The sequence below is a fragment of the Moschus berezovskii genome, chromosome 24, assembly GCF_049115385.1.
Source record: "Moschus berezovskii isolate FMDL1 chromosome 24, NW_MosBer_1.0, whole genome shotgun sequence".
NCBI classification, from domain to species: Eukaryota; Metazoa; Chordata; class Mammalia; order Artiodactyla; family Moschidae; genus Moschus; species Moschus berezovskii.
Window position 1 is genome coordinate 39,870,345 of NC_142483.1, and position 9,468 is coordinate 39,879,812.

The window sequence follows — 9,468 nt, forward strand, 5'->3', positions numbered from 1 at the left end:
CAGACGTGCCTGGAGTCACAGGGTAGAACACGTAGCTCCAACCCACCCACTCGCTCCCATTTAACCCAGCCCGCAGCCTCTCTATTACTCCTCGGCTCTCCCCCCCCCACCCCCCCACTCCGCCCTAACCGCCCCCCCACCCCGCGCTCCCTCCCGCCTCCCCGCCCGCCCCACTTCTCATTCACTTGGCTCGCACCGCGCAGACGGCACTGGGAGCACACGCCGCCAGTCTGTGCGCAGAGCCGGAGCCAGAGGCCGCGGGCACACCATGCACGCCCCCAACTGAAGCAGCACCTCAAAGCCGCAGCTCCTCGCAGCCCAGCGGATTTCAGAGAGCTCTGACTCAGAGGAAGCCCTGCGGAGAGACCCCCGACACCTCCTCCACGACAGTCCTCACCCGACGCTCCACCACTGCAGACAGGAGCGCAGAGTGGCCCCGGCTCGCAGCGCAATGGAGCGGATCCCCAGCGCGCAACCGCCCCCCACTTGCCTGCCCAAAGCGCCAGGACTGGAGCCCGGAGACCTACCAGGGTAAGTTGGCACCCCTGGCCCCTTCAAGCTTCAACTCCAGTCCTGCCTTCTTCGCGGCTTTCAACTCCAAGTAGTTCTGGGTGCATCCGGGGGTTCTTGCCAGTCAGGGCTCCTGCAACCGATGCGCAAGTCATGACCCTTCCTCGTCCCTCTCCCTGCAGGATGGATTTTGCCCATATGTACCAAGTGTACAAGTCGAGGCGGGGAATAAAGCGGAGCGAGGACAGCAAGGTAAGAGCACCGCTCCCCTGTGGACCCCAGCCCCTCGCACGCGCTGAGTTTCCTATAAAAGTTTTCTCACTTTAAGGTTGGAGGAGGGTATGCAAGGTGTGGGCCCTGTGCCTCTACTGAGTGGCTTGGAGAAGAAGGGGCAGAGAGGGTTCTGGGTGTGACTCTGCTCCATTGCCGGGACTCCTCAGCCGCGGGGTGGGGAAGGAGAAGCGCTTCTCACCTCCTTCCTCCCGCGCCCACCGTCTCTCCGTGCGCTTTGCAGGAGACCTACAAACTGCCGCACCGGCTCATCGAGAAAAAGAGACGTGACCGGATTAACGAGTGCATCGCCCAGCTGAAGGATCTCCTCCCCGAACATCTCAAACTTACAGTAAGTGGGAAGCTGGCCCCTCTCCAAACCAGCTCCTCTGCCCAGAGGGCGGGCGAGGGTCACCCGCCGCCTGCAGGCTCCGCCAGGAACTGCAGACCAGATGGCTGAATCCTAGCTAGTGGCTGGCTCTGTTTGGGGGGGTACCCTTCTCCAGTCTCAGAATTTTCTGGCAACTTCGTACAAATGATATAAGAATCATTTGTACTTGTCCAGCTTGGCACCAACACTAGCCGGCCTTACTTTGCTAGAGTTTAAGGTGATTCTCGGGGTTCTCCTTTTCCCACATTGAGCAAATCCAGCAACCCATTATTATTTTTTTTTTTTACCCCCTTCCCCACATCCCTTTTTAAAATAAGAGGACTTGTTTTGATGTGTCATTTTTTTTTTTTTACGTCCTGTCCTTTCTTGGCGATCGTCAATAGCTTACTAGCTTGGCAGCCTTTGGTTGGGGAAAGAAGAAAAATATAGTTTTTAGGAGAAAAAATAGTATTTAGGAAGAAACAAAAAAGCGTAGATGAGCTAGAAGTTATGACAGGGTGTCAGGAAAGAAACTAGGGAAAGCCTCTTGGCTGCCAGACACAGTAGAAGCCTCTACTAGGGTTGACACCACTGCAGAGAAATGTTATCTCCGGATTCCCCTGAGTTAAGGTCAGCAACGGCTGCTGGAAAAATTTATCTGTCAAAGCTTTCTCCTGAGCTAGCTGCTGCTTCCAAAATGCCTCCAAAGATGGGGGACACTTGTTTGCTGTCCTCTAATCAAAAATATATGCATATATACATATTTTTAAACATCATCTATAAACTTAAAACTTAATTTAGCCAACCAGGAACAGTTTTTTTATCCCCCTTTAGAGACATTCAGTGGTGGTCGCAGAGTGGTGTCCAGCTCTTGCGACCCCGTGGAGTGCAGCCCAGGCAACTGACAAATCTCATGGCTAATTAGTCTCCCAGAGATGGGACTTCTCTGAGCTCACTGCTGACGGAGGCTTTTTTATTCCAGACTTTGGGTCACTTGGAAAAAGCAGTGGTTCTTGAACTTACCTTGAAGCATGTGAAAGCATTAACAAACCTAATTGATCAACAACAGCAGAAAATCATTGCCCTGCAGAGCGGTCTGCAAGCTGGTGAGTACCATGTCTGGCTATCATCACCTTAGAGTTCTAGCACAAAGAGAGCCTGTGAGCTCAACATCTGGTATAAGAAACATTCCTGCAACAAATTGCTTATGCATGTTAGTTGCGGGAGATGCTGTTTTATCTTTCCTAAAAGGTCAGACTTTTCATTTGGAATGCTGCTGTGTGCCACCTGGCATGAATACGTATTAGTCAAATGGTAAAATATTTCTGTGGCATTTTGGCTTAAGAGTTTCTGGGGTTCGAGGAGTTCCCCCCCACTTTGAAAATGCCAGGGCACCTATAATTTGCATCGTGGGCGTTTTACAGTTGTTTTCCTTAGCCCTGTTTCATTGGAGAATAAATCATGGGTATGCCCCAGTGTTTTAGTGTTTCTCCACTTCCTTATCCCTCGGTGTGTGGTATGAACCTGGCAGGATGACAGCAGTAGTTTTTCCTGCATTTCATGTGGTTCCCTGAATAGCCACTAGGTATCTCAGTGAATTACACAATCTAACGAAACCACTGAAGTTTCATCACCCATTTCTACGGACTTCCAGAGAATCACAGTCATCTAACTGTCTGGTCTCACCCATTCCCAATAATACTGTACAAACGAGGGAGAAATTCCTCTACCCACTCCCTCATTCTTCTCTCCCCTCCTTTCCAAACCAGTACAATGAGAATCACAAAAACCTGGCAAGTCGTTCTGCCAGTTGCCTCATTGAAAACAGAAAGATGATCATACCTAACTTCCTGGGGATCATGGATAGACTATATGAGAAAGACCTAGACATGGCCTTTAAACATAGCTGCATGATTGCAACTTGTATAAGTCATTGAAAATAAGCGTACTTTAGGTGACATGGTTCCTTCATTCTCGTCTTTTGACTGTCTGGTCACTGTTCATCTCGCTATGGTAAGATGATGTTCTGTAAATTGACTCTGGTTATGAGCACACTAGGATGATTATGGCTGTGTCACTTATAATGAAAACTCAAGAATTCCTTATAAGTGCAACAAGAGGGGAAACCGTCTGTCTCTATTAAATGTGGTCTATGCCTGTGATATTATACAGCCATTACAAATCATATTCTATCTCTGAGAGGTAGAATTATGGATGATTTTTAGTTTATTCTTTATACTTTTTGGTGTAATTCAAATTTTCCCTGATCATATTACTTTTGGAGTTAGGAACACAATAAGCAAATGCTGTTAACAAAAAGGAAAGCCCCGGGGTCTTTGGAACCTAGGTATCCAGGGCCTTCTGAAATGTCTTCCTTTGCATCTGTGTTGATCCAGGTGATCTGTCGGGGAGAAATATGGAAGCAGGTCAAGAGATGTTCTGCTCAGGTTTCCAGACATGTGCCCGGGAGGTGCTTCAGTACCTGGCCAAGCATGAGAATACTCGGGACCTGAAATCTTCACAGCTTGTCACCCACCTCCACCGTGTGGTCTCCGAGCTTCTACAGGGTGGTACTTCCAGGAAGCCATCAGACCCAGCTCCCAAAGCAATGGACTTCAAGGAGAAACCCAGCTCCCTGGCCAAAGGCTCTGAGGGCCCAGGCAAAAACTGTGTGCCAGTCATCCAGCGAACTTTCGCTCACTCGAGTGGCGAGCAGAGTGGCAGTGATACGGACACAGACAGCGGCTACGGAGGAGAATCGGAGAAGAGTGAGCTGCGTGTCGAGCAGCCGTACTTCAAAAGCGATCATGGACGCAGATTCACCATGGGAGAAAGGATCAGTGCTATTAAGCAAGAATCCGAAGAACCCCCCATGAAAAAGAGCAGAATGCAGCTCTCTGATGATGAAGGCCCTTTCACTAGCACTGACCTGATCAGCGCCCCGTTCCTGGGCCCACACCCACACCAGTCTCCCTTCTGCCTGCCCTTCTACCTGATCCCACCGTCAGCAACTGCCTACTTGCCCATGCTGGAGAAGTGCTGGTACCCCACGTCCGTCCCAGTGTTATACCCGGGCCTCAACGCCTCTGCCGCAGCTCTCAGCAGCTTCATGAACCCAGACAAGATCTCGGCCCCCTTGCTCATGCCCCAGAGACTCCCTTCTCCCCTGCCGACCCATCCTGCCATCGACTCTTCGGCCCTGCTCCAAGCTCTGAAGCAGATCCCCCCTTTAAACTTAGAAACCAAAGACTAAACTATTTAGGGGATCCTGCTGCTTTGCTTTCCTTCCTCCCTACTTCCCCCCAAAAACAAAATATGTGTTTGTGAGTGCAGCGAGATTGTTCCAGTGTATATGCCAAGATCATCTGAGGCAGGGAGAGAAGATTCAGGGGGGTGTGTGTGTGTGTGTGTGCGCGCGCGCGTGCGTGACTATGCATTGTGTGTTGGTATGGGACGTTAAAGCTCCTTTGGGCGTAGGGAACTTGTGAAGGATTGTCTGACATCAGGAGACTTAGGGGGGATTGTCTCAGACCTCTGGGCCTTTCCCCTCCCAGAGAGTAGCCCCCTCTGATACAAAGCAGCTGAATTTCCAAAAGCTGCAAAGTCTTGGTCTGTGAGTTCAGTCTCCACTTTGGGAGCTGAGTCTGTGGCTTTGAGGAAAAAGGTACTTTCAAAAGAGGGCTTTCCAAAGTGCAGTTCCCAGCCAGCTCCGATGACCCCACCCTTCTCCCTTCTGTTGTCGCCGTGACTCACCATATGGGCAGAGGGCAGCCAGACTGAACTTTCTCCAAAGTGGTGAGGTAGCAGACACTGGCATGGCACGGTCGGGGAGGTTTCTGCAGGTCTGCTCCCCACCCCTGCCTCAGATGAATAAAGAGAATGTAGTTCCCTACTCAGGCTTTCCTAGTGATTCGCTTCCTAAGGAACTGAAAAGGGCCCCCTGGTACAAGCCTAGCTGCCAGGGGAGGAGGGAGGAATCCCCTGGGACTCTGGCACCTGCTTCTAGTCTCACCTGGAAACAAGCCTCGCTGTCCAGGGAACCAAACCAGGGTCTGAGAGATGCAGGCACCTGCTTGCCAAGCACCCTGAAGTGCACAAAAGCATTTCACCAAGCAAAGCCAGACTCAGTTATCAGCTCTAACCTAAAACTCCTTTTAACCAAGCTTAGCTTCTTAAAAGCCTAACCAGCCCTTGGCACAGCAAGACCCTTTCTGCAGGCTAATTCCCCTCGCCCAATAGCACATGGAGTGTCCTTCCTGATAAAAGGATTCTGTCTCCTTGAAAAGATGTTTTATTTTTGGTCCAGAGTACTTTTCTGACTTGTCCAGCTAGCCCTGCACCAGCTTTTCGAAATGCACTATGCTTAATCGCTGATTGTGTTTTAACTTTTTCTTTTCCTGTTTTTATTTTGGTATAAAGTCATTGCCTTTATTTGTAAAACTGTTATATATTATATAAATATATTAAAAAGGAAAATGTTTCAGATGTTTATTTGTATAATTACTTGATCTACAAAAGTGAGAAAAAATGAATGTATTCCTGTTTTTGAAGAGAAGAATAATTTTTTTTTTCTCTAGGGAGAGGTACAGTGTTTATATTTTGGAGCCTTCCTGAAGGTGTGAAATTGTAAATATTTTTATCTATGAGTCAATGTTAAGTAGTTGTTTTAAAATACTTAATAAAATAATCCTTTTCCTGTGGAAGAGAAAGATGGTCTCCTGCATTTTTAAAATAACTCTTCAGGGTGTGATGTGGCTATCTCTTGCTCTCCCGAAGGCAACAACTAGTTAACCTTGTTGCAACTTCATTCAGCTTTTCCTGTGACTGGTATTCAGACAGAATAAGCTTAGTCAATTTAGTAGGTAAATATTTGTTTCATTGTTTTCTTAAACTAACCCCTGCCAGATGTTCACAATCGCCCTACACCTCTTTCCAAAGTTCAGCAAAAAGCCAATGTTTCCCCCAGAGTGCTTTTGTCATGGTCCTTGGAACTTGACAGAAAATCAGCGTCTGAAATCATGGGCCTCAATGTCTGGGGAGCTTGCTGGAGGGGTAGGCACATTGAAAGAAGATTTAATGGATTATTATGCAATAATAATTACTGCTGGGGATAGCACCTCTGCCAAGGCGGTCTAACTTTTTCAAGTTTAGCAAGGTCTAATGGATTTGCCATATCCTGTCCTATTGCTGCTGAAGGCAACATTCCATGATTATTTTCTACATCCTTCCTGGACTTCCTCTCACTGGGTGTGTTTGTGTGTGAATGAATATTGGTGTTCCTTAGTCAAGTGCTCTTATGAAAAAGAAAGAAAAAATTCCATGGGAAAAGAAGTGGGAAATGAGCAGGTCGATGAGGGTTTCTGCCCCCCCCCTTTCTCCCTCTCAGAGGTATCCTGATGTTTCCTGATGGCCAGTGCCCAGCTCACCACACTGCAGATCCCCAAGCATCTTCCAGAACCCTCTGGCTGTCTGGAACCCATGCAGGGAAACTGCCCCCAGGGAGTTCTCAGCCAGGCAGAGACGCCACCTGCCCTTGGTGTCTGTTTGCTTCAAATGTCACCTTCCCTGTCTGCTGATGAGCCAGCAGGGGAGAGTGAGCATTGCCTGGCCTGAGTGAGATGTCCCCAGGCAGCATGTGTCTTGGGAGGAGTCAGGAGAGGAGCTGGTGGTCTGATCAATGAACTGGCAGTGTGGCCTCTCCCCCTTCACTCCTGTCTTTGATTCACTAAAAAAGGACTCTGAGCCCTGTCTGACACATCCTATAGCAAGCAAACAGCAAACTCTGTACCGGCCTCTTTCTCCCAGCAACTTAGGGACTGGCCCTCCTGTTCTCCTGCTTATTAAGCTCTGAATTCCCCCGTGAGTTGCTAAGCTTTTCTGGCTAGACGTTTTGGGTAAAAACCTAAACAAATCAAGTTTATCTTGGGGATGGAGCACGGGGTTAAAATCAAGGCCAGACTCTTTTTGCCTGTCCCCCTCGCCTCCCCAGTTGGTGACTCAAGGGAATAGCTGTGGGGGTAGAGGGAAGTGGTTGCGGCACCCTGAACTAAAAGGGTTTGAGGGTTCCACACAGCGTCAACCCAGAATCCCCCGACTGGAGTCTGTCAGACACCCCTCAGAGGGGCAGCCCTCCCTCTGCCTTCTCTGCTGCTAGCTTGCCCTTGACCTTCTTTCTAGGCCGGTGCCAGCAGGTTCCAAGTGGTTCGGAGAGAGATGCGGAAGGAGGGGTTCGCACTCCAGGTCTTTGGCCCCTTCAGGACAAAGAGGACCTCTGTGAGCCAGTGGTGTGTGCGCGGGTCGGGGGTGCAGCGTGGTCTCTGGGGCCGGGGAGCGGACACGGGGGATCTGGCCGCCTTCAGACAGGGCGTGAGCCTCCTCCGGGCTGCCGGGATGGTCTCACCCAGCGCTGACCTGCCTCGCCTGTTGACACAACGTCACGTTTCCGACTGCAGCCCTTTCATGTGCGGCCCGCGGCTAAATGCGGCTGCCGGTTCCTGGAAGCAGACGTGCCTGGCACCGCGTCAGCAGAAACCTGATCCCCGGGGAAGCTTGGCACGGCCGCGGGCTCGCTCGGCCCCCAGAATAGGGCCTGGCAGCGGGCGCTGGGCAGCAACCCCCTCCGGCCCCGCGGGAGGGAATCCGAGCGCTCTCCCGCGGGGGGAAGGAAGGGCTGGGTGGGGTACGGAGCTGGATTTAAGCAGGGCGTTGGCACAGGAGCCTAATTATCCAGAAGCTCGAAGCTTCCCACGGGTCATCGCTCATTAATGAAGCCTAACAACCGAGAAGTACCATTATGGGTGCTACAAAAAACGGGCTCAGAGAGGGGAGTTAACTTGCCGATGGTCACACAGCTTCCGAGTCACTAAACCATTTTTGGAATGGTGACTGTGTTGGTTTGTGGCTCTTCTTAATCAAAGCCAAAGGAAAGGCTTTCAGAGTCTGGTTGTGAGCACTAGTAATAATACCAATACTGCTATTACTAACAGCAAACACTTCGTAGCACTTATTATTTCCCACTCTTCAGATCACTCCCTACACAAAAACTTGATTTTCAGGGCAACTCCATGAGGTAGGTTTAATTACTATTCTCCTTATATGGTAGAGAAAATGCAGCACAGAGAGGCTAACTTGCATAAAGTCGCACAGCTCCAGAGGGGAACTGAAATTTAAAGCTAGGCAATTTGTCTCCAGAGTCTGTGTGCTTAACTACTCAACCCCATTGCTCTTCCCTTTAAATAATAGCAATGCCAACCATAATAATAATAGTAGAAGTAGTGATAACTGTCACAGTTACTACCAGATTTTGAGTACTGTCCCTATGCCAGGCAATATATTAAGCACTGTATGTGAATTATCTCTACTTCCTACAACAACTGTGAAGGGTAGGTATTAATAAGAGGTGAAAAAACTGGAGCTAAGAGAAGAGAAATTTGAGCCTCCTCAGAGGTGACACATTGTGTAAAGGACAGAGCCATGCCCTTTCTCTGGTATAGAACTACTTCTAAGCTGAGCTCTGTGACATGGGCTTGGACACGCAATATCCATCCCATTTAATCCTCAGAATAGTCCCATGGAATAGGTATTAGGATCCCTAGTGCATGGAGGAGATAACAGGCTCAGGGTGAAGTTATTCACCTGACTTTTTATTTGCATCCTTACAAGTGTGCCTACATACAATCTCTGATATTTCCCTGGTGGTCCAGTGGCTAAGACGCTATGCTCCCAACGCAGGGGGCCTGGGTTGGATCCCTAGTCAGGGAATTAGATCCCATATGCTGCAACCAAAGATCCCGCACACCGCAACTAAGACTGCGTGCAGCCAAATAAATAAATATATATAAAAAAATAACTAGCCCCACAGGCAAACTGGGGCATGGTGGGGCGGGTAGGGTGGATGGGTGGGGGCACTTCCCAGTTAACTGTGCTGAGACTAGAATTTGGGTTTGAGGAAACTCTGTTAAGTTTTCTGGAGTGGGAGGAGGGGGCATTCCTTTTCTCACATCTCTTTTAAGGTTAGGGGAGGGCCAGATAGAAGGGCCTGGGGCAGTAGCTACCTGCAGACCACTTGGGGCAAGACTGGAAGGAGGGAGGGAGGCCACGTTCCCAGCTCTCTTGCTGGAAGGACAGCTGTGTCCCCACACCCTGGCTGATCTCTGCGGCCCATGGTCAGCTCCCCAGTATGTGACTGGCTAGGGAGGGGTAAGCAAGAGGCCACCTGTCTCTGTAGAAGGGGGCCAGCATCTCAGCTTCCCATGCTGCCAGGTTCCTCCTCAGGCCTCGGAGACCCTTGGAGGCACCACGAGACAGACTGCGCAGAG

At 49.8% G+C, this 9,468-nt stretch overlaps 1 protein-coding gene and 1 long non-coding RNA gene across 4 annotated transcripts in view; one reads left to right on the plus strand and one right to left on the minus strand.

The window, feature by feature from the left end:
- LOC129548040 (uncharacterized) overlaps positions 1-1,388 on the minus strand; it is a 147,360-nt gene extending 145,972 nt beyond the window's left edge. Inside the window, exons 1-2 of one of the 3 annotated variants that reach the window (XR_016036169.1) lie at positions 983-1,388; positions 528-643 (exon numbers count right to left, since the gene is read on the minus strand). This is a non-coding gene — a long non-coding RNA (uncharacterized LOC129548040). The remainder of the gene's footprint in view (positions 1-527; positions 644-982) is intronic. The other 2 variants (XR_016036168.1, XR_016036170.1) reach the window with 2 other exon arrangements.
- Positions 164-5,492, plus strand: BHLHE40 (basic helix-loop-helix family member e40). The gene is made up of 5 exons (XM_055414364.2): positions 164-531; positions 693-762; positions 1,025-1,132; positions 2,133-2,256; positions 3,547-5,492. Exons 1-5 carry the CDS (start codon positions 452-454, stop codon positions 4,401-4,403), a joined length of 1,239 nt encoding a protein of 412 aa, XP_055270339.1. The 5' UTR covers positions 164-451; the 3' UTR covers positions 4,404-5,492.
- Positions 5,493-9,468: the final 3,976 nt, after the last annotated feature.

Bases quoted from the DNA above. Each gene is read 5' to 3' on its own strand.
- BHLHE40 (XM_055414364.2), top strand. From the start codon at position 452: ATGGAGCGGATCCCCAGCGCGCAACCGCCCCCCACTTGCCTGCCCAAA. The intron at 763-1,024 runs GTAAGAGCACCG...TGCGCTTTGCAG, and splicing joins AGCGGAGCGAGGACAGCAAG to GAGACCTACAAACTGCCGCA. The intron at 1,133-2,132 runs GTAAGTGGGAAG...TTTTTATTCCAG, and splicing joins CCGAACATCTCAAACTTACA to ACTTTGGGTCACTTGGAAAA.